General features: G+C 43.9%; 1 protein-coding gene across 2 annotated transcripts in view; it reads right to left on the reverse strand.

Annotated features, from left to right (window-relative positions):
- Nucleotides 1-289: 289 nt before the first annotated feature.
- RNF165 (ring finger protein 165) overlaps nucleotides 290-25,030 on the reverse strand; it is a 169,780-nt gene continuing 145,039 nt past the window's right edge. Inside the window, exons 2-8 of one of the 2 annotated variants that reach the window (XM_043976070.1) lie at nucleotides 24,388-24,703; nucleotides 23,088-23,198; nucleotides 10,852-10,981; nucleotides 9,651-9,755; nucleotides 8,123-8,218; nucleotides 1,211-1,317; nucleotides 290-620 (exon numbers count right to left, since the gene is read on the reverse strand). In XM_043976070.1, coding sequence (XP_043832005.1) covers nucleotides 503-620; nucleotides 1,211-1,317; nucleotides 8,123-8,218; nucleotides 9,651-9,755; nucleotides 10,852-10,981; nucleotides 23,088-23,198; nucleotides 24,388-24,703 — 983 coding nt within the window. In that variant the 3' untranslated portion in view covers nucleotides 290-502. The remainder of the gene's footprint in view (nucleotides 621-1,210; nucleotides 1,318-8,122; nucleotides 8,219-9,650; nucleotides 9,756-10,851; nucleotides 10,982-23,087; nucleotides 23,199-24,387; nucleotides 24,704-25,030) is intronic. The other variant, XM_043976071.1, reaches the window with a different exon arrangement.

Genomic DNA, 25,030 nt, shown 5'->3' on the forward strand with positions numbered 1-25,030 from the left:
ATTTGGTGCAAATTCGGCAATAGCGACATGTCCACCACAAGATGACTAGAGCACCACACACAACATTTTTTTCTTAAGCTAACATGCTCCGGTTGCCATCCACAGAAATAGCTAGAGACCCCTACATGGTTTCTACGTAGTCGAGAGGTATATATACAATCCTTCGAAGGCCAGGATTGAGGGGCCAGACTATCCAACTAGTACCTTCGAGATCCCATCTAAATCCTCAGCAGCGTGGGCCCCCCCTTCCCGCCCCCCTGGCTGGGCAATGGCCCCTCCCCCACGCATGACACATGGGGTGGTGACCATTCGGGCTGGGCTGGGTGGGGCCTCCTGCCTATCCCTCAGACGCTGATACCACCGATTCCTCTTTCCGCAAAATGTGCTTGCAGGCTTTTCCTTTAAATCAAATGGCTCAGAAGGCAAAGTTTGGCTGCAAGGGCTATGGCCGTCGGGGGACCTGGTGAAGGAAAGTGGGGCATCTGCCAGGCGGACTGTCACCTCAGCTGTCGGCGCCCAGTTGTGTTTCAATGTCCACTCGGCAGATGGGGCATTTCTTGCTCATGGCGAGCCACTGGTCGACACACAGCTGATGGAAGAGATGCATACAGGGTAAACGCCTGGAAGAGACAAGAATGCGTTAGCTCTGGGATTGACAGGAAGGAGGGGCTCTCCGGGCAGTCCTAGAGCTAAGAGCAAGGTGTACTATAGTCGGAAACCCTCTTGGGGAGCAAATGGAAGTTCATCCAAAAGAGACAGTTGGCAGCTCTCCATGGCAGAAGCTAAGGAGGCTCACAACTGCCCAAAGTAGTGCCTTGCACACAGTAGGTACTAAACAGATGTTTGTTGAATTGAACAGAAGATAAAAAGGTCCTTGAATGAGGTCCTAAAACATACCTCCTCCAGGCTGACACTTCCCAGACTGAATGGGAGGGGAAGTCCTTGTGCCAAGCTCACCAAATAGCAATTTCTGTCCCACATTATACCTCCCCAAATCAAGCTTGCTCCTCGCTCTCTCTCTCTCTCTCTCTCTCTCTCTCTCTCTCTCTCTCTCTCTCTCTCTCTCTCTCTCTCTCACACACACACACACACACACACACACACACACACACACACACACACACACAGATTTCTTCTCGTGATATGCATCAACTTGATGACTAGCTGTCGGGAGAGTGGAGAACAGGGGCCAAAGTGGCTTTCATCATACCTCACATCTTCTCCATCTTCAAGCATGGACAGACAAATCGTGCATTTTTCATCCGTGTCTGATTCCTCCCCATCTTCCTTCTTGCCTTTGCCTTCTTGGGGTCTTCGCTGTTAGAAAGACAGGCAAGACAATTACCAAAGAGCAGGCCCGGTGGCTCCTGTGTTTTTTAAGTAAATCCCTTCCTTCCCTCCCCACTCACATTTCACCCCTTAGATCAGGGGTGGTGTTCCCAGGAGCCTCCCACTCCACTGCCCTGGTTTTGTCTCTTCTGACTTTCCTCCATCAGTACTACACTCCAAGGCTGGAGAAATCTCCTCCAGTGAACCAGCAACCCCTTTTAAGCCCCTTCTCAAAATGGGTTCCTTCCCCCCAAATCTGTATCACGCCTATCACCTGGCCTGGCAGGAATTGAAACCAAATGACTTCCCTCTGTGGCCCATCCTATAATTGGCTCCTGTTTTCCTTCCTCAGTTTCAGCCAAAATACTTGATTCCGATGAGCACAGTTCCTGACACATAGTAGGTGCATCATTGATTGAGGAGCAGAATGCCATTTGAAGGACACTTTCACCGATAATTCAGGCCAGATAAGTGAGAGAAGAGGGTAACTTCATTTATTATGGTCCCTACGCAGCTTTCGGGGGACAGAGGTTAGGAAATCAAGAAGGTTGGTAGATCATTTCTGGAGTTGTATCGTATACATTATTTGTTTGGTTTTTTTGCAGGGCAATGAGGGTTAAGTGACTTGCCCAGGGTCACACAGCTAGTAAGTGTCAAGTGTCTGAGAGCAGACTTGAACTCAGGTCCTCCTGAATCCAGGGCTGGTGCTTCACTGTGCCACCTAGCTGCTCCTATCATATACATTATTATAAAGCTCTCTTAAATTCACCCTTTCTTTTTAATTTCCACTGCCAGCACCCTAATACCAATCTTCCTCACTTCATACCTGAATTACTGCAACAGCCTCTAAACTTGTTAATCAATTAATAATTAATCCTTGTCCATTGTTCATTGGTGTAGCCTCAGATAAACTGAGACATAGGAAAGACATTAATAGAAAGGCCAAGGTTCCCCACTACATCAGGGCCATCACCAGTTGTCTTGACTTTTGTCTTGCCACTGTAATCTGATGACTCCAGAGAAGAGAGTGAGGCTGATGACTTTGCGCAGCTCATGTGCAAGTCAAGGCATCACCCATGATGCCATTGGTCCTTTCCAAGAATGAAGGATGAACAATATAGGATCTTTGGCCTAGAGCCAGAAGAGACTTTAGAGCTCATATAGGCCAACTCCATGAGAAAAACCAAAGCCCAGGGAGGTTAAGTAATTGCCCAAGATCCTATAGGTAAAAATAAGCACCAGAGTCAGGATTTGAACCCAGGACCTCTGACTCCAGAGTCAAGGTTCTCTCTGCTCTATCACTACCTCATTATAACCTTCTTCCCTCCTAACTTTCACCATGTCCATCTCCTGCTCGAGAGATATGTAATTTTCTGACTCCCTAATGTTTCATTCACTCATAAAATCATAGGAATCTCAAATGTGGAAAAGACCTCAGAAATCATTCATTCATTCATTCAATATTTATTAAGTCCCCTTACATCAATAATTTTTGTCAACCAACTCATTCTCCCCCATTAAGTTGTGAGCTCTTTGAGAGCAAAGTCTGTCTTTTGCCTCTTTTTATATCCCCAGGGCTTAGCACAGTGCCCGGCACATAGTAGGTCCTCAATAAATATTTATTCAATGAAAGATTGAATTAATTTTTCTCTCATAAATACCCAACATTTTTTTGCTCCAGCCAGCTGGTCTCCATTTCCCAAACATGATATATTCATTTCCTTATTTTTTGATCTTGGCTTAAGCTGCTCTCCCAACTTACATAACCCTCTTGCCCCATCCCTGCCCCATACTTCACTATGATTTCCAAATTCTGTCTATCCTTCAAGGCTCACTTAAAGGCAACCTCCTTCTGAAGCCTTTTGTGAATACTCCACACTTGATTGATATTCTCTTCTCTGAATTCCTCAAGCATATGTAGCAATCCCTGAATGGGCTATATCTAAGATCCTAAAGAATAGGGACCCTGTCTTATTCATCTTAGTAACCCGCATTGTAACTAGTACAGGGTTGAGACACACCATTGATTTAAAAAGAATATTTAATGATTGAATGAAAGATAGTACATTTCTATGGCACCTTAAGATCTAGAAAGTTTCCCCAAAAAACAACCCTGTGAGCTCAAGGATCACAGGATCATAGATTTGTGGGAGAGAGAGGGGATGGGGGGGAAGTGGGAGAAGAGAGGAGGGAAGAGGGGGGGAAGAGAGGGGGAAAGAGAGGGGGAAAGAGAGGGGGGGAGGAGGGGGGAGGAGGGGGGAGGAGGGGGGAGGAGGGGGAGGAGGGGGGAGGAGGGGGGAGAGGGGGGAGAGGGGGGAGAGGGGGGAGAGAGGGGGGAGGGGGAGGGGGAGAGGGGGGAGAGGGGGCAGAGGGGGGAGGAGGGGGGAGGAGGGGGGAGGAGGGGGGAGAGAGGGGGGAGAGAGGGGGGAGAGAGGGGGGAGGCAAGGAGAGGTGAGACAGAGATTCCAGGCATGGTGGCTCATCCCTCTAGTCCCAGGTACTAAAGAGGCTGAGGCTGGCAAATCTCTTGAGCTTGGGAGTTCTGAGCTGCAGTGGACTAGGCCTATTATGTGTGCACACTGAGTTAAGCATCAATATATTTAGCCCTCAAGAGCAGGAGCTACCAGGTTACCTAAGTAGGAGCAAACAGACTTAGGTGGAAATAGAGAAAGAAAGTTCCCAAGCTAATCACTAGAGGGATTGAACCTGCACTTTCAGATTGGGCAAAATGGGGAGACTCAAAAAAAAAAAAAAAGATAACCTCATAACTAGGTAGATAAATAATATATGAGATAGATTGATAGATAATGGATAGGCAATTCAGATATATAGGTGATAGGTAAGTGGAAGGATAGGTAGGTGGATAAGTAGGTAGGTAAAAGTTAAGTGATAGGTCAAAAGATAGGTAGGGAGAAGATAGAAATAGGTGGTTGATAGATGATAGGTAGGTAGGAAAAAAGAGAGGGAGGCAAGGAGGAAAGGAGGAAGGAAAGGAAGGAAGGAAGGAGGGAGGGAGAAGGGGAAGGGGGAAAGGGAGAAAGATCTTTAATTAATCACTTACTCTAGAAGTATAGTGTACAAAACAAGGGAGGTTATATTCTCACTGTACTTGGCACTGGTCAAACCATGCCTGGAGTGCTGTATTCAGTTCTGGGTGTCACATGTTAGGAAGGATATTGACACATTTCAAAAGATAGTTAGTATGGGTCTTTACTAGAAACTGTACCGTATAAGAAGTGGTTACCATTGGGACCATTTAGTCTAGAGAAGAGAAAAATTAGGAGTATGACAGTTGTCTTCCAGTCTATGAAGGACCACCAGATAGAAGAGGGATCAGACTTATTTTATTTGACCCTAGAGGGCAAAACTAAGAACAAGGGGTAGAAGTTTCAGAAAAGCAGATTTGGGGTCCATAGAAGGAAAAACTTCCTGAAACTTTCCAAAAGCAGAATTGGTTGCCTCAAAATGTAGTGAGCTTCCTGTGCCTGGAAGTCAAGTGTAGGCTGATTAGTCATTTCCTGGGGATGCTGCAGAGTCAGACTGCTCTTCATCACCTGAGGCCCCCTCCAACCCTAAGATTCTATAAACTATGTTGTCCTTTCTCTACCTCCACATAAATGCTGTTCAGAGTAGAACATATTCCAATTTTCTGTCTTATTTAGAGACATTGAAGCTTTGACAGGAAGCTGCTAATTGCCAATCAAGGGCAATTAAGCAAGCTAGACTTGTCTCTGGGAAAACCACCATAATAAATAAAGTCTCCCTCAGGAGCCCCCAGCAAGGTGAATAGGAGTGGTCAATAGGCAATTCACCACAGCATTTCTCCAGGACAGGTAGCCACAAGAGCTACCAATACGAACAAGGGGAACTTGGAGGTAGGAGGAAATGTTGACCTTTGTCGGGATATTGGAAGACAGAAGAATGTGGATAAAATGAGGTAAGAAGGATCCCTGTACCTCAATAATAGATGCCTACACAAAATGAGGGATGGAAGGAATTGCATCCTCTATAAGAAATACGGTTAGGCCCATGCATGTGTGTGTGCATGTTAGAGGAGAGGAGAGGAGAGGAGAGGAGAGGAGAGGAGAGGAGAGGAGAGGAGAGGAGAGGAGAGGAGAGGAGAGGAGAGGAGAGGAGAGGAGAGGAGAGGAGAGGAGAGGAGAGGAGAGGAGAGGAGAGGAGAGGAGAGGAGAGGAGAGGAGAGGAGAGGAGAGGAGAGGAGAGGAGAGGAGAGGAGAGGAGAGGAGAGGAGAGGAGAGGAGAGGAGAGGAGAGTATCTGTGAGAGAGAAGAGAGAGAGGAGGGAAAGAGGGAGGGAGAGAATTCAGTAATGATCAGAAGTAATGATAGTTGGTGACTCCCTGTGGAAAAGCATTTGTTGAAGTTGCATTGATCATAGAAAGGTCTATTGACTTCCCAGGGCATGGATATAGGACTTGAGGGAGAGCCTCCCAAAACCTGGTGGCCACTAACCCATTTCAGATGATTCACATGGGAACAAATGATAATGCCAGAAGGAATCTACAGATTATAAAGTTTGGGCCAGAAATTGAAGAGCTTGGAGATGCAAATATTCTTTTTATCACTGCTTCTAATTGTAAGAAGGAACTTCAGAAAAGACAAATGTGGGAAATAACAGCTTCTGGTTAAGATGATGTCTGAAAACAGGATTTGGTTTCTAAACCATGGTATAAAATACAGACAGGTTAGGATGCTGTCCAGGCATGGAGTATACCTAACAAGGACTTGCAGGAATAAATTTTCCTGTAGCCTTAAATATCAACCAAGAAGACTTTAAACTGAAAAGAAAGGAGTAAGAAAGCAACTTCTAAATATCTCAGCAAAGTTAGATACTTGAAGCCAGGAATCTTAACTTAGGGTCCGCAGATACCAAAAGGCCTGTAAAAAGTAGATTTGCAGGGACTTCATAGGCTTGGATGGGGGAAAATGCATCTTTACTTCTATATGAATGGTTTCCTTTGTAATCTTAGGCCTTTTCTTTTTTTACAATTAAAAACCTTATTGTGAGAAGGGCTCCATTGGTTTCACCAGACTGCCAAAGGGGTCCAGGGCCCCCCAAAAAACTTGAGAGTACTTGAAAAGCATAACAGCTATGATATAAGAAAGAAAATAGCCACAGAGATGCTGAATGATTCAGAAGGGCCAAAATATATGAAGGGAGGGGGCAGCTAGGTGGTGCAGTGGATAAAGCAACAGCCCTGGATTCAGGAGGTCCTGAGTTCAAATTCACCCTCAGACACTTGATGCTTACTAGCTGTGTGACCTTGGGCAAGTCACGTAACCCTCATTGCTCTGCTATATATATATATATATATATATATATATATATATATATATATATATATATATATATATATATATATATATACTGGAGTGGTTTGCCATTTCCTTCTCCAGCTCATTTCACAGATGAGAAAACTGAGGCAAACAGGGTTAAGTGACTTTCCTGGGGTCACACGGCTACTAAGTGTCTGAGGCTGGTTTTGAACTCATGAAAATGAGACTTCCTGATTCCAAGCCCAGTGCTCTAACATGTAAACCTAAAAAGGTGAAAATTGAAGGTTACCCAAAGAATGAGCCTCGGAGCCAGGATCAGATGCTAGCTCTCCCAACTAAGGCTCAGCTAGTCTAACTTCATTCAGTCTAGAACATAGCAGTCACCTTATGGGAAACTGCATTGCCTTCTCCAGGCCAGCCACATGTCCTCCCATAGACAGCAGATGTCTGCTTGTCCATAATTCAAACAACCACACAGTTCTGTTAGTGGGTTGTTTAACCTCTCTGAGCTTAAATCTCTCCACATTTAACCAAAGATGACCAATGTGAAGTATTGTTACACACATCTGTACACTTACACATACCCATCTTCTTAAGGACATACACATCTGCTTGTACACTCTTAGTTCTCAAACTTCTGACATGGGGCCTTTCCTGCTCCCCTTGGCAGCTTGTGCCTTCCTCTCTAAGGTTATACTCAATGAACTCTCAATGTGTCTTATAGAAACACATTTATTTTCATGTTGTAAGTAGAATGTAAGTTCCTTGAGGACAGGAGCTGTGTTTGCTTTCCCTTTATTTCTCCAGCATTTAGCACAGTGCCTGGCACATAGTAAGCACTTAATAAATATATGCTGGGGGCAGCTAGGTGGTACAGTGGATAGAGAGCACTGGCCCTGGATTCAGAAGGACCTGAGTTCAAATCTGGCCTCAGACACTTGACACTTACTAGCTGTGTGACCCTGAGCAAGTCACTTAACCCCAATTCCCTCACACACACACAAAAATTAAAAATAAATAAATAAATAAATATATGTTGCTTGAGTTATTACTTATCATGGCCACTATTTGATGTGGTACTGAGGCCAAAAATATTTTCACTAAGCAGCCAACTTTCTGGTCATGAGCTTCTCTGCTGCTGATCCTCAGACAGTAGACACAGTCTGTCACCAGGCCCATACCTGAAGCCTTTACAGCTTACTGAATCTGCCAGCGCTTGAGCCTTCCTGTCACAGCCAATCAAGAACCCAGGAATATCCATACAAACACACCCTTACCCTCATCTTTCTACAAGGGTTACCACCCTCTCTATCATCTCTATCAGGCACTGAATAAGGGCAATAAAGGTACCCTGTCCTCCGGGCTGATGAGTGGGGCCCCAGACTTTGGTTGCCGCTGTTATATCTCTCTAAGCATGAGCTGGATCCAGTCCCACAGCCTCTGCCATAGTAAACACTGCCATTCTGCCCAGTTGATGCTTGGGAGAAGTCACTCACCTTCTTGTACTTGTGGGGGAAGGTGAACCTCTCAATGGTGTTCTGTACAGCTCCTCGGCTCACACTGCCCAGTCTGTCCTCCAGCTGAAGTAGCTCCTGTGACAGAAACACACACACACACACACACACACACACACACACACACACACACAGAGTGAGCTGCTTGGTGAGACTACAATAAACTTACAGAAGAGACTGCAGAAGGAACTTTTCTGGTTTACATAAAAATGCAATGAAAAAGATTCTCTTTCCTCTGTTCTCCCTCCTTTTCCCCCCCTTCTATCAATCAACAAAAATGTATTAAGCAACTGCCATATGCAAGCCTACAAAAAAGAAAACAAGTCCTACTCAGCAGAAACATATTCTCATAGAGGTGGCAACAAGTACATATATAAGTGTGTATACAGCATCAATATAAGGAGAATAAATATAAGGCAGTTTAGGGAGAGGAGATGCTCCTAGTTGGAAGGATCCAGAAAGATTTGTTCTAAAAAGTGGCAGCTGATGCCTCAGCTGCATCTTAAGGGAAGAGAAGGACTCTGTGAGGCAGGAGTAAAGAGGGAGTGGACTCTAGTCATGAAGGACAGCCAATACACAAGGCATGAAGACAAGAGATGGAGCATCAGGTGTGAGGGACAAAGGGAAGGTCACTTTGGCTGGATTGTTTGCCAAGAACAAGATGGATAACAGTATCCAGTGAGGCTGGAAAGAAAGGGTAGGGTCAAGTTGGTTGTATATTTTTACTATTCTTTTTTTTTTTTGCAGGGAAATGGGGGTTAAGTGACTTGCCCAGGGGTCACACAGCTAGTAAGTGTCAAGTATCTGAGGCTGGATTTGAACTCAGGTACTCCTGAATCCAGGGCCAGTGCTTTATCCACTGCACCACCTAGTCACCCCCTGGTTGTATATTTTTAAATAACTTTTTTTTTTCCTTTTTGGTGAGGCAATTGGGGTTAAGTGACTTGCCCAGGGTCACACAGCTAGTAAGTGTCAAGTGTCTGAGGCCAGATTTGAACTCAGGTACTCCTGAATCCAGGGCCGGTGCTTTATCCACTGTACCACCTAGCCACCCCCTGGTTGTATATTTTTAAAAAACAAAATAGAGGATTATATTTAAAATATATTTAATATAAAATATATTTTTATATAAATATCTAGAGTTTTTAATATATGGATTTTATATATCAAAAGCATAGATTTTTATAAAATGTAGGTTATATATGTAATATATAGATTCTATATATTTTATTATAAAACATAGATTTTACATATTTTATAATAAATATGTTGATTTTATAATAAATATGTATTTTATTATAAAAGACAGATTTCTATATAACCTGTCATGAAGTATATATTAAAATAAAAATATATTTAAGGGCAAAATAGAGGATAATAATTTTACTCTCAGGGCGATAGGAAGCCACTGTAGGTTTTGGTGCAATCTGACCTCAGGGTTTATAGCCGGCGACCTGCCAGGATCTAACCCAGAGTGCCTCGGTGGGTCACTGAGCTGGGGAGAACATACCTCATAGCTTTCTCTCACGGCCGATGTGTGTCTGTTTGGATTCAGTCCCTGAAGAGCAAGGAAGTGAAGCTGGGGATAAGGGTAATTTCTGATTTCATGGACGACCTGTGACAGGCGGAGAAAATGCCATGAATACACAAAAAGGAACTCAGGTCTTTACGACGGACTAATTTCTGTCATTTCCCCCTCCCTACAGCCCCTGGCTCATCCCTCCCATCCATTTCTAGCATTGTGTCACTCTTCTTTGAACAATCTATAGTGCTCACTTCCTATCAGGTCAAACACAAACTCCTCTTCCAGGCCTCCGAAGCCCCCCAAAACCTGGTTTCAATCTACTTATTCAACCTTCTTTCCCCTTCAGAACACACCTAATTCAGTTGGAGCCTTGGTGTCCTCACCATGCAATCCAGCTTTTGATTCTATATTATATTATTTATTTCTTCAGATGTTTTAAGTGTACCTATCTTGTCCCTTCAACAAGACTACAAACTTCTTGGAATTGCTAGAGACCTCTCTTCTCTTTTTCCTACATAAAAACAAAAATAACTCACATTTACATAGTTCATTAAGGCTTACAAAGCCAATATTGTTATACCTAGTCTAGAATCTCAGAGAGATGCAATCAACTCCTCAGGTTCAAATAGATTGTCTTGGAACCAGATCCTGAATTCAGGTCAGACACTAAGACCAGTGCCCTTCCACTACATCACACTCCCTTTTCTCCACACTCACCAAGGGCCAGCCCCAGAGAAAGGAAAAATGAATTCCTTTTGGTCTTAAAGAGTGCTTTAAAATTCCTCCAAAGAACTCATCTTCATCCTATCTTCTCTGGGTAAGCAGGGCAGATACCATTATTCCCATTTTAGAGATGGAGAAAACTAAGACCTGGAGAGGTCTTGTGAAAAAAATCATATAGTGAATTAGCCTGGGGAATCCAGCCTAGAACTCAACTCGCCTGTTTGTCTCTCTAAGTAGAGCTCTTTCCAACAGACCATAGTACAACATCTGCTCTCTCTCCTGCTGCTTCCCCTTCTAAACTGACTTGCTTTGCCCAATGTCACCTCATTGTTAGGTTGGTTCCTTCTCCTGGTTGGAGCTGGGGAGGGTGGGAAGGGGAGGGAGGTGCTCCTGGAGGGACAAGTGATGAGCTCCTGGCAGGCACCACAGGGAAGCGTTTTCCCAGCAGAGCCCTCTCACTTACCATCTGCGTGGAGGAAGAGTTCCTGGGGAAGTGGTGCATTCGAGGCGTCGCTAGGTAATGCTGATAGTGCTGAGGGATGGGTCGAACCTGGAACTGAGCATGGCTCAAACCAGCATCCACACTGAGATCCCTGCAGGGGCAGCAATGGGAAATGGTGACACATCCACAAGGAACAACTTCGCTTTCTGGGACTCAGAGACACATCCCTATGGAAGCGCGCGTGCGCACACACCCCCAACGCCCGTGTTCCCTGTAAACCCACAGAACTGGTTCACTCAATCCACTGAGTTCCATTCTAATTCTTGATGCCCTAAAGGGGACAATCAATCAACAAGCATTTATTATGTACCTACTGTGTGTCAGGTGCCGTGCTAGGTGGAATACAAGTACAAAGAATGAAACAATCTACTCACAATGAGCTTACACTCTAATGGGGGAAGCAACAAGCATACACCCACATGTATACATAAATATACATATATGCAGCATAAACATAAAGTTGGTAAGTATAAATATATAGAGGGTAATTAAACATAAAGTAGTTTGGAAGAGGAGGAACTTATAACAGCAGGAGACGTTAGGGAAAGGTTTCAAGAAGAAGATGGTGCTTGGGTTGTATAATATAGGAAGAAAGAGACTCAGAGGTCGAGATAAGAAGGGAGGGTGTTCTAGGCATTGGGAACCACCAATGCAAAGGTCTAGAGATGGAGTTTTGTATGTGGGGAACATAGAGAAGGGCAGTGAGATTAGGTCACAAAGTGTGGGAGGGTTCATAATACCCAATAAGACTTGAAAGATAGGTGGGAGCAAGATGGTATAGGGCTTTAAAAGCTAAATGGAGATAAAGAACATTCTTCCACCAAGGGTTGGTTTATTTTTTGTTAGGAGGCAGGAGGCTAAATGGGGAACAATGAGAAGGGTAAAGATTGTTTTCTGTGGGTATTAGGAAAGGTCTGGGACCTCTCTTCTCTTTTTCTTGTATAAAAGTAATATAACTTTTTATTGCTCTTTAAGGCTTTCAGTGCAAATATTATTACCTTCATTTTAAACATGAGGGAACAGAACCTCAGAGAGATGCAGTCACCTTCTGGGGTTCATACAGATAATGTCAGAGGCAGACCTTGAATTCAGGTTTTCAGACTCTAAGATCAATGCTCTTTCCACTACACCACACTCCCCTTTCCCACTCACCAAGGGCCAGTCTAGTTTCTAGTCCAGCCCCAGAGACATGAATAAATAAATTCCTTTCAGTCTTAAAGAGTGCTTTCAAATATTTTCAAAACACATCTTTACCCTATCTTTTCTAGGTAAGAGGGCAGATATCATTATTCCCATTTTAAAGATGGGGGAAAAAACTAAGACCTAGAGAGGTTGTGACCTTGTTGAAAATCATACAGTGAGTTAGTCTAGGGAATCAGGACTAGAACTCAACTACGGGTTTTTGTCTCAAACTAGAGCCCTTTCCAACTGAAGCACTTCACCTGTTCTCCTTTATATGTGGGACTAGGACACCTCCCATGGAGTTGGGCACATGCTCCAGTCTCTTGCTGATGGTTATATGCCTTTCTAGATGTCCAAAGGAGAGGGAACACTAGCAAAAGTTTCTAAAGCTGACCAATGAATCCTTGCTCTTGTAGGTTTTAGAGGAAGAAGGCCCTCATGGTCAGAGTTCATTCCCTTGGGTCTCAGTCAACCAATCATTGGAAGACAATGCCAGTCCCTGGGGGCCAGTCAGATGGGCTCACCATGTCAGTGTCAAAAATGGGCTAGTACACATTCCCAGCTCCATTGGAGGTGCCCTACTCCAGCAAATCTGGGGGTTTCCTGATTACCCCTGCTGCACACATAAGTGCCTGGACCCCTACTTCCATCTTTGTAATTCATATTGATTTGGCAACCACAGAAGCAGCCTTAAAGGGTCATCTAGTTCAATCTCTTCATTCTGCAAAGGCAAAAACCAGAACTTCAGGGCTGGGAAGTGACAAGCTCAAGGTCCTACATCTCATGAGTGACACAGCCAGGTTTCCTGGTTCACAATAGTCTTCACTCCATTGCACCAAGCTGCCCCTCCAACACAGGTGCCCTTGTAAGCAATGAAAATGAATGAGCTATGTCTGCAGTTGAGTGGTACATTTGCACTGAGATACCTACAGCCACCTCCTACTTGGTGTGCTTTGTTAAGCAAAGCTACTCCTTCCAGACATGGTCAGCCAGAGCTCAGGTTACATCTGTTGTCATGCAGTAGAGAAAAGCCACCTAAGCTACACTATGACCAGACCTTCTAAACATGGTGTCATTAGCACCTCTTGTGGTAGAAACCACAAAGCTATCTAGACCATAGAGAAGGAGATGGAAGTCCAGTGGTTGGCTCAGCATCCAGACTGGCATGCAATCTCCACAGTTATTCTTCTCCCCCTTTGGTTTCTAGTCAGTCACATTTCAGGCTTGAGGATCTTATCAATCATGACAGTGTCATACCAATCAATGATCGGGGCATTCTTCCAGTCCTACCTCTACCACCAAGGATTATTTTGGAAAGAAATAAAGGGATGGTCTTACACAAAGACAGTGAAGTAAGTCTTTCCTTCCATTGCCATGCCTTCCTTGGCCCCTTCCCAGACTCCAGTCCTGGAAGATGTGTCTGCCCAAGGTTCAGGGACATTTATTCAGTACAGTGGAGTGGAAAGCACACTGGATTTGAAGTCGGGAAACCTGAGATCAAATCTCAGCTCAGCTACCTGTATGATCAAAGCTCACTTAACCTCTCTGGATCTCAGTGCCCTCATTGGTAATGTGAGGACATAGAACCTGATGGTTCTATTATCCCATGTCAATGGGTTTATAAGAAAATTTCCTTTTCCTGTCTGGCACAGTAATATCACCATAAAATGAGGCAAGGAAGGAAGGAAGGAAGGAAGGAAGGAAGGAAGGAAGGAAGGAAGGAAGGAAGGAAGGAAGGAAGGAAGGAAGGAAGGAAGGAAGGAAGGAAGGAAGGAAGGAAGGAAGGAAGGAAGGAAGGAAGGGCTTTTATTCTAATGAAGAAAACCAGGCCCAGGGAAAGCAGCAGGACGCACTCCCTCAAGTTGAAGGGAAAAGGGACCCCGCCCATGATGGGGCAGAGAGTCTGAGACAAGGGAGTGAGGCCAGTGCCCGGCAGGGCAAGGCAGAGGAGGAAGTCATTCCAGCTGAGAGATGGTAACTTCCCATTGTCACTAAGTATTCTTGCTAACTAGATGCTCATCTCTATTGTTTCTATATCCCTAAAGTATTCCAAGAGCCTCTCCAACTCTCTAAATTCAGCATTCCCCACTCCTGAGTCAGGCACCTAGGTGGTGCATTGGATAAAGCACTAGGCCTTGCATCAGGAAGACTCAACGTCATGAGTTCAAATCTGACCTCAGACCATTACTAGCTGTGTGACCCTGGCTAAGTCTCTTTGGTTCTTTATGGTTGTTTGCAGTTTCCAAAATGCTTTCACATATATGATCTCATTTCATAACCTATTAGTGCTAGAAGAGGCCACAGAGGCCAACTAGCCCACAATAAACCAGTGAGATAGATAGAGCAGGTATGATTTTTTTATTGTTCCCATTTTACAGATGAGTAAACTAAAGCCCAAGGGGAAAAATAAATTGCCCAGATCCACACAGCTTGTAAATAGTAGAGCCAAAGTTAGAATCCAATTATGCTGAACTCTAATCTAGCAGCAATTAGATTGGGGCAGTGAGGTGGCTTAGGAGATAGAATGCCAGGTCCAGAGTCAGGAAGATTCATCTTCCCAAGTTCAAATCCTGCCTCAGACACTCACTGGCTGTGTGTGACCCTGGATAAATCACTTAACTCTGCTTGTTTAACCCACTTAACTCTCATCTATAAAATGAGCTGGAGGAGGAAATGACAAACCACTCCAGTATCTTTGCTTTTTATTTTTTGTTCTTTTTTTGTTTGTTTTCTTTTTGTTTTCAGGGCAATGAGGGTTAAGTGACTTGCCCAGGGTCACACAGCTAGTAAGTGTCAAATGTCTGAGGCCAGATTTGAACTCAGGTCCTCCTGAATCCAGGGCCATTGCTTTATCCACTGTGCCACCTAGCTGCCCCCCACTCCAGTATCTTTGCCAAGAAAACCCTAAATGGGGTCATGAAGAATTTGACATGACCATAAAACTCCCTACCCAAATGATAAGATCACAGATAATAGATTTAGATCTGGAAGGAAACTTAGAAATCACATGATCTAATCCCCCTCAGTTTACAAATGAGGAAACTGAGGCCCAAACAGAAGTAACTTACTCAAAGTCACCCAGGGAGTAAACCTCAGAACTGGGATTTGAATTCAGGTCCTCTGACTCTACTCTTTTCCTTGTATCATGGTGCCTCTATCCTTGGTCAAATTGCTGACTACCTTGACCTTATGTACACACTTTCCCCCAACATATACCTAAACACACGCGCGCGCATGCACACACACACACACACACACAAGCATATACCCACACTCTTCTCACCAGGGAACATGGTATGCTAGGATTATAAAGTTAGAGATAGGTCTTCAAGTCCAATCTCCACATTTTAACGAGGAAGCTGAGGCCGAGAGAAATGAAGCGTGTTGCTCAGAGTCACGCGGTGTCACGGAGAGATTTGAACCCTGTTTTTCTGACTCGTAGTTCCGTGTTCTAACCATTACACCGCTGTGATACAGCGAGGCACCCATCACCACGTAGGAGAACCTTTCCTGAAGACAGGCTCTGATGTGGGAGAGCAGAAGGGGCCTGGATGCTTGAAGCTTCCCGTGCTTCACAATTTTTTTTCCCCCAGAGCCGGCCCCATTTATTAGAACTTACTTTGTCATTATTCTTATCACCACTGAAGAACATGGTTATAATGCAGCTCATTACTGCAAGGATTCGATTGCACTCCATCAGATCTTGTCATTTAAATATCACAAATCAGTTAGCCTATAATTAGGTGCTAGGGCTTGTCCGTGACACTCAGAATAGGCCCTGCTCACTTGCTAACAGCTGTAATGACCTTGGAATGGCTCCCTTGGGTCAGTCCCCTGGCTGGCCCCCCCAGCCCATGATTCTCTCTCTAAGAGATTGGTTATGGGAGAGTGACTGTCCTCCCCAGTGTCACCTTCAGAGGTATGGCTGTGCCCCCAAGTTTGCTGAGCTCCTAATTACTCATTATGAACCCATCATTCCAGAATTCAGCCCAACCCTTAGAATTCTTTAACCTGCAGTTCAAAGGGACCTTAAAGATCATTTTAGCCAATGTACACATGGGGAAACTGAGTCCCAAAGGGACAGTGACTTGCAATAGGTCACACAGCTTGTTACAAAGACCAAAGTTGGGACTCCATAGCAGGGCCCCTGACTCTTTCTACTGTTCCTTGATCATTAGTTTGGGGACAGGGTTAGAAGAGTTTTAGGTTTTTATGATCACAAATCTAGAGGAAGAAGGAACCTCAGAGACCACCTAATTCTACCCTCTCTTCTTGGATGAAGATCCTGGGGCCCAAGGAGGTAAAGTGACCTGTACAGAGGCAGGATTTGGTTCCAGGTACTCTGATTGCATGATCACTTCACTTTTCCCTAAACTAGCCTGCCTCTCAATCAGACAGGGCCTAGATATTAACCAAGGTGTTGAGGATTTGTTTGGGAGGAGAAGAGAAACCCATCTGGAAGCTCTTCCAGTCTTTTTGTTACCAGCACTCACCCCTAAACCCTGAGGCCCCCATCTTCATCCCAGGGGTCCCTGAGAAACTCTAGGAATAATGTAAGCTTTCCCCAAATAAAGAAGAAAAACTAGCCAGCCTGGGACACTAAGTCAGTGGGGCAGGCAGCAGGCAAGATTGCGAGTTCTCCACTTGGTCTCAGAAGGCCACACACCTCAGATGCCAACTGAGAAATAATCCAAACCTCCTGACACATCCCTCCCCTTCCTCCTGCCTCCTTCTGTCCCAGGGGCTCCTTGTGGAATGGGGAGATGGGCCCCTCCAGTGGCAGCTCCTTCTCTAATCCAATTAGCAAATTCCTGGTCTCCTGGCACAAGGAATCTCTCAGAAGGAAGAAGAGGGCTCTGCAATGTTGTTAGCTTTATCATAATTACAAAATCCCCTCATCACCACCGTGCTAGGACTTGCTGGAGCAGAGATAATTACTCAGGAGGAGGGATAGCTGTTCTCTTCTTCTGGAAACTTCTGAAGATGACTGAAAATTGGGACCAGCCTTGGCAAAAGAAGCAAAACAGTAGGGAGCAAACACAGGAAAGAAAATGCACAACAAGGAGATCTCTCTCAAGATCTGTGCTCAGAGGCACTGGACTGCTCTCTGGGCTACAGTCTTTACATTTAGATTGAATTGTTGGGGTTGTTTAGCCATATCCAACTCTTTGTGACCCCATTTGGGGTTTTCTTGGCGCAGATACTGGAGTGGTTTGCTATTTCCTTCTCTAGCTCATTTTATAGATGAGGCAAATGGGGTTAAGTGACTTGTCCAGGGTCACACAGCTAGGAAATATCTGAGGCCAGATTTGAACTTGGGAAGATGAGTCTTCCTGATGCCAGGCCCCAGTACTCTATCCACTAGGCTACCTAGCTGCCCCAACAATTAGGTCAATAGAATTTTACGCTTAGATCATAAGCCTTAAGAGTTGGAAGAGAAAGCACTAGTATAGGATCCTCATTTTACAGAAGAAGAAACTAAGATCCAGAGAGTTTAAATTTTTTCAGGATCACACAAGTGACATAGGTACTAAGTTGCAGAATATGGATTCAAATCCAGACCTTCTGTGCCTTTAACTGAAAATACACTGGCAGGAAAAACATGGAGCTATAGCTTAACAGCATTATTTCATAGTCGTATTTCAGAGGGAACAGATTTGATCCATAGTAAAACCTCATTAATTCAGACAATTACTAACTGGGAAAATGTTGAGATGAAGTTGACCTTCTCTTTATCTACATTTTTTTAAAAAGCCTAGCTTGGTTAATAAATAATGGAAATAAGATAGTAAGAGGCAGGTCTAACCTACTTTAAGAGAATCAACTGTTTCCAACATTCCATTTTCTTTTTGGTTCAGACCTGTGATTTCAACTGTATGGGGAGCTACTAGTGAGTAATCTCCCCTACCAATGCAGTTCCACAGTTTGGGGCAATTTAGATGCTGTTTGAGTTGCCTGGGCAACTCCGGCTCAGTTTCCCAACCAGGGTGTCAGAAGCAAGACTTAAAAGCAGATCTTCAGAGCCTGAGGTCACCTTTTTTTTTCCTACTGTGCCACAGTCTACCATAAATGTAAATATTCTACTTAGATGCCAATAATTAGAATTTTACATCTAAGTTGCTCTTACCTATTATTAAATGATATCCCCCAAAAGACCCTTCCTCAACAACACCTGATTAGGCCAGTTCAATAAGTAATCACATAATAACCCAACTATTGTCTCGGTTGAATATTTGTTAACTCAGACTTTGTCTCCAAGTTAGGCTGACCTCCTTTACAAACCAGACCAGATGAATGAGGTGTGACTGTCTTTCCAAAGGCATGAAATACTAGGACTTCTGTATGAACTGAGCTACTGGAAATTTCAGCAGCTACTCATATCACACAACATAAAATTGAACAAAACCTGGCTTTCAATGCCCTTAGGGTCCAGCTTCAATCTCTCTCTCCAGCCTCATTTCACACTAGTCACCTTGATGAACTCTGCTCCAATCAGATTAGTCTCCCTACCTCCAGAAAATACCTCAGACATTCTTGTCTCCAAATTTTTGCCCTCACCTGGAATGGGAGTTTATTTAAATCCCATCTATCCTTTGAGGCCCACCTCAAGTACTAATTCTTCCACTGAATATTCCCCTGACCATTTCAGCCCACAGTGATCTCTCCTTTCTTGGAGATCCTATGGTTAACGACAACAGTGGCAGCAGCAACAATAATCGTCATGTCTACATAGCACTTAAAAGGTCCATACTTGCCTCAGTAGAACCAGTTGAGCAAGTAGCTGGCATTTACAGGGCCCTTGAAAGTTTGCATAGTGCTTTGCATACATTATACCAGCTGAGCCTCACAACATCCCTCTGAGGTAGGTGCTACAAATATTATTATTATTATTATTCTCATTTCACAGAAGAGGAAACTGAGGCTAAGACAGGTTGAGTGATTTGTCCAAGGTCCCACAATTCAACAAACACTAATTGAGTACCCACTATATGCCAGGCACTATATTTATTCAGTTTCAGAGTCAAGATTAGAACTTGGACCTTTCTTATTTAATAAATCCATGAACCATCAAGTATTCATAAAGTGTTTCCTTGCTAGGAATGGTGATGGACAATAGGGAAAGAAAACAAAAGTGACACACTCCCTGACCTCAAGAAACACATTCTTTTGGAGAAATCAACATAAATACATATAAATAAGTGTGTGCCAAGTAATTAACAAGCTCAAAAAAACTCCCTCTATTCATATACTATGACTTTTAGACTGTATTATTAACATTTTGTTCATCACTTAAGTCAAGACAATCAAGGAGAAAAAACTACCAAAGCCCTGTAGACACTGCCAATTTCTGAGGTGTAAATGTTCATACTGAAAATTTAATAAAATGTTCTTAAGCCAGAGATGGCTTCATCACACCCCTGCAAGTAAATACAAACTACATACAAAGTAAAGGATAAGGAGAGAGGGAAGCAAGCAGCAGGAAGGATCATGGAAGGCTTCATGTAGGAGATGGCACCTGAATTTTAAAGAAAGTTAGGGATTCAAAGAAGTAATGATGAGGAGGTAGTGAATTCCAGGCATGAGATGCAGCCAATGCAAAACCACAGGGTCAGGCAGTTGATTGGCATGTATAAGGAAAGGCAACTGGGATAATTTGCCTTAGAACATAGAATGCACTGTTGTTGTTCAGCCATGTCTAATTCTTCATGACCCCATTTGGGGTTTTCTTGGCGAAGATACTAGAATGGTTTTCCATCTCCTCCAGCTCATTTTATAGATAAGGAAACTGAGTCACACAGGGTTACATCACTTGCCCAAGGTCACATAGCTAGTAGTGCCTGGGGCTAGATTTGAATTCAGGAAGATGAGTCTTCCTGAACCCAAGCCCAGAACTCTATGCACACTGTAGCACCACCTAGCTGCTCTACAAGATTCATGAGGGAGAGTAAAGTAGAATAATGTTGTTAAGGAAGGTTGGAGTCAGAATGTGAAGGGTTTTGAATAGTAGAGGAATCTATATTTTATCCTAGAGGCAATAGAAAGCCACTGGAATTTTTACATGAGAGTATTAACATGCTTTAGGGACATTGCTTGGGCGGTTTATGGGGGATAGATTGTAGTAAAGAGATAACCCTGGCTAGAAGACCAATTAGGAAGCAATTGCTAACCTAATTAGAAAGAAATGCTGAGGTCCTGAATTAGGGTGGTATGATAACCCTGTAAGTTGAGAGAAAGGGATGGATACAAGAGACGCTATGGCAGTAGAAAGGACAAGACAGCAATTGATTTGGTCATAGGAGGTGAGGAAGTGTAAAGGATCGAGCAAGATTAGATTTCAAACCTGGGTAACCAGAAGGATAATGTTGCTTTCTACAAAATCAGAAGAGTTAGAAAGACAATGAGTACTGTTGTAGACATGTTGAATTTGAGAACATTTATTTAGAAATGTCCTTGGTCATGTAAAACTCTAGGGCTCAATATATAGACCTGGGAGTTACTTGCCTGGAGATAACTGAACCTTTGGAAGCTCATGAGATCATGGAGACAGAGTCGTAGAGAGAGAAAAGAAGAGGGCTCAGGATGGTGGCTTGAAGTCCATCCACAGTTATAGGATGAGAAACAGATGGTGGAGACTGAGAAGACACTGGACAACTATAAGACAAGAGGAGAGAACATTGAGGATGGTTGTCAACAGCACCAAATTCTGCAGGTCAAGAAAGATGAAGGCAAAGAAGACCTTATGACTCAGCAATTAAGAGATCACTGAGACTCCAAAGTGGAATAGAAAGAAGAGAAAAAAAATTAAGCCGAACACCATGTAATTATAATGACCAAGTTTGGCCCCAGAGAAGAGATGAGATAATGTTCTTTCTTTCTTTCAAGAGTTTGGCAGCAGTGATTATGGAAAACTGAAGATGCTGTCAGATTCTGTTGTGGTGGTTTTGCTGAACTTTTTTTCTTTCTGTTTATTCTTTGTTATAAAAGATGACTTATGGGGTAGGTGAAAAGAGAAGAATATATTAGGAGATGAAAGTTATAATCAAAATAAAAGACATCAATAACATTTTTTAAAGAAAGATCATTGGTAACTGATGTGAGTGGATTTTGTTTCATTATTTGTGAGTGAACAAACGAATGAATGAAAAAAAGTATTTATGAATCACTTCTGTGTACTAGGTTCTATGCTAAATGATGGGAATACAAATGCAGAAAGACACATAGTCTCTGAACTCAAAGAGTTTACATTCTAACAAGGGAAATGACACAGAGAGGAACAGTGTGGCTTGAGGAATCTATATTTTGACCAGAGAGGAACAGTGTCACTGGGATGGTAAATGTAGCCACAGGACAATGGATTGGCATGTCTTTTCTAGGAGCAGTAGTGCTGATTTGATTACTGTTGCAAAAGCTAAAGACCAGATTGCAAGAATGAGAAGTAAATAAGAGGAGAGGAAGTAGAGGTTAGGAAGGTAAGCATTTTTTATTTTGGGATTTGTTTGTGAGAGAAGAGATATAGGATGAAGCTAAGGGTCTTTGAGGATGGGTGAGATTTGCTCTTATTTGCACATAGCAGAGAAGAGGGAAGTAGATAAGCAGAGATTAAAGATTAGGGAGTGAGAGAGGGGATAACTGTAGAAGCAATCTGCCAGAAGAGGATGGAGTATGGGGGAAGGATGGATCAAAACTGCAAGGAGAACTAGGAGGTGAATGGCAAAGGTGATCTTGGGTTAGGCTTTGGCAAAGATATGAGCAGTGATAGGGAGAGGCAGCAAGAAAGTAGAGAATAGTAGTATACAGCTGAATGGGCTGTTGGGTCCATATTGGGAAGGGAGGAAAATAAAACCAGATGGGCAGGAAGAACACTGAGGGATAGAGATGGAGGCTATGGTATGAATGAAGAATAGGTTTGGGAGAAGTAAAGCCTAGGGAAAGATAGAATAACAACAGATTATAGTTGGATAAAGGAATTTCAGAATGCTTGATCCTGGAAAGGGGCACTTATGGGTGATGGAGAGATCAAGGGTGTTACCATTCTTGCTTATGGCTATGTAATCAACTAAAAGTACATGTCAGGAGAGTTGAGATAATCAGTGAAATGAGAGATGAGGATGTCTGAATGTTGGCATACCCCTTTGTATAAGGACAGAAGTTGGGGCAGAGGGAAGACTGTGAGCAAGGTATTAAGCTCCTTGAGAAATGAAGGAAAATCAACTTGGTGGCCAGTTGTAACTGCTACCAAGACCTGGATATGGTATCATACACCTCGATAGAATAAGAATCAAAAGGAATACTCTGAGTCCAGGACCTCTCCCACTGTTCCATAAGAATTATTGTCACCATTTTACAAAAATGGTAATTCATATTTCCATAGAGTTTTCAAAGTTCTTCTCTCATAATAGCTATATGGATTTGTATCAGTATTCCAATGTGATAGAAAAGGAAACTGAGGTTCATAGACATCAAATGACTTGTCCAGGGTCACTCAGCTAGTATATATCAGGGTGAGCATTCAACCCAAAGTTCCTGCTATTGATTTCCCTCTTTTGGTAGTAACCACACAGCACCTTACGACACCTTTTATACTGTAGTCTTTTTTTTTTTTTTGCTATTTATACATTCCCTGCCCCCACTACTGCTAGACTTTAATCTCTGTAGGAGTTAACCAGTGTAGTCTAAAAAGTCTACAAAAGGTCCCCTATGCTAGTATCTCCCACAGTCCTAGCACAGGCCTAGACATAGAATGGACAGTAAACAGCCAAATCAATAAACAGTTATTTTCTTGCTATCTAGCCTTTGGGGAGTTAGCCAAAGGCAGAAGGGGCAGTTGGGGTAGGTATACAGATGAGAAAGTAGGCCTTGTTTCCTGCTCAAATTAAAGGGAAAAGGATGGAGTCAGCACAGGTAAGAAATTTCTCCCACCTCCCCCACTGACTCACACTTCCCAGCTGCCCATGCCCCATCTGTGCTCCCTGGACAGTGAGGGGAGGTGGACACAGGATACTCAGGAGACTCACCAGTCGGTGCCCTCAGCCAAATACCTGGGCTGAGGCGTCTGTAGTTGATGGCTGAAGTCAAAGCCTGGATGCAGCCGGTGAGGGTGAACGGACACACGTTCCTGAGTCCGCCTGTGGCATAGACGCACTTGATTTAGGGCAAAGCTGCACATGCTGGAACCCACCCCTACTATTCTGTCCAGGAATCAACATCAGGGATCCTAATGCAGAGCCAGGTCCATCCCTGCCCATCCCTTCGGAGACCTTGTCTTTCAGAAAGCCTTACCACAGGGATCCCACCCAAGTCCTGTATTGCCAAGTGTTCCAGGTACCTCAAGGATCCCCAGCTGATCCCAGCGCCTGGTATTCACAGATGTTTTCTCATAATTCTCATCTCTACCTCTCCAATTTACGATCATAGATTTAGAGCTAACCAGATATCCTAGGTGTTTTCTTTGGTTGTCCTAAACTGTTATTCCCCCCCCCCCATTTCTTTTTTAATCTTTGTTACAAGGGAAGGTTCTCTGAGTAGGGAGGGGTATATACATTCAGAAATGAATGTGATGTGAAAACCAAAGGCACCAAATTAAAGAAACAAAAAGATTTAGAGCGAGAAGGGACTTTAGAGGGCATTTCATCCAATGCCCTCCTTTTATAGATGCCTGGCACATAGTAGGTGTTTCATAAATGCTTGTTGGATGATAACAGAGGAGGAACTGAAGCCCCCAGAGGGTGAGTGACTTTGTCCAAGGTCACACAAGTTGCAGGGCCAAGATCTGAACACAGATTTCCCGATTTCAAAGGCAGCATTATTTTCACAGTAGCCTGCAGCCTCTGGTTACTTTATCACCCGTTCCTCCCCAATACCGACCATCCAATCTAATCAGGTCCATTCCCCTTCACTCTCTTGCCAGTATGCCACATACATTCCCACCCTCATCTTTGTTATATTTCTCCACCAGTCCAAATCCTACTTATCCTTCAAAGTCCCAGCTCCCCCAGGAAGTTCTCTCTGATTCCCATTGTTTTTCTTTTTCTCTCTCCTCTGACAGACATGAATCAAAGCCTTCTCTTATTTGGCAGCTCTAGCTATTAGGAAGTCATTTCATTTATTGAGGCAAAAATCTCCCTCTACAAACAACCGGGGTTGATACATTGGGCGCTCTTGCAGACTGATGGCCAGCAAGTTTAAGGCCAACTTTCCCATACACTCCTAAGGAATAAACAGCCTCCCAGGGGAGGATGGTTTCAAGACTCTGCCAGGGAAAGGTCTCCCCATTGCCCAGAATCCCTCGGCCCTCCCCTAATCACAGTCACTCACCTGGGGTGTGAGACCAGCCTGCGATGTTGGGCCTCAAGGAGCTGTTGCTGGAGGAGGTATTGCTGGTGCAGGGCCTGAGGTAGGAAGGAGGGACCTGTGACATCCTGGAACGGGAGGGTGGGCAGCGGGGTCAGGGGCTGGTGGAGGGTGCCGCTGTGCTGGTGGGCCGGGGCCATGTGGGGACTGAGGCCCGGCTGGGACTGCACAGGATGCGCGATGGGGAAGTCTGTAGTGAGCTGCTGTGGCTGGGGGGGACCCAAGTGGAAGTGGCGGCAGGAGGTAGCGTGAGGATGCTGAGACCTTTGAAAAGGGGCACCTGGGGAAGCAAGGACAGGAAAAAGACTATTAGGACCAATTAGCCAGCACCTGGCTGACAGCTTCAACTTAATCAGAGTTCAAAACTATCGCATAAAAGCATTGCATTGATGTAAGGTGAAGAATCAACTGTTCCAAGGTTTGCCTTTAATGAATAGATAACCAATTTTGTTTGCATTTCCTTTTTGTTGTTCAGTTGTTTTTCAGTCCAACTCTTTGTGACCCCATTTGGGGTTTTCTTGGCAGAGATACTAGAGTGCTTTGCCATTGCCTTCTCTAGCTCATTTTGCAGATGTGGAAACTAAGGCAAATAGGATTAAATGACTTG

The sequence above is a fragment of the Dromiciops gliroides genome, chromosome 1, assembly GCF_019393635.1.
Source record: "Dromiciops gliroides isolate mDroGli1 chromosome 1, mDroGli1.pri, whole genome shotgun sequence".
Taxonomy (NCBI): Eukaryota; Metazoa; Chordata; class Mammalia; order Microbiotheria; family Microbiotheriidae; genus Dromiciops; species Dromiciops gliroides.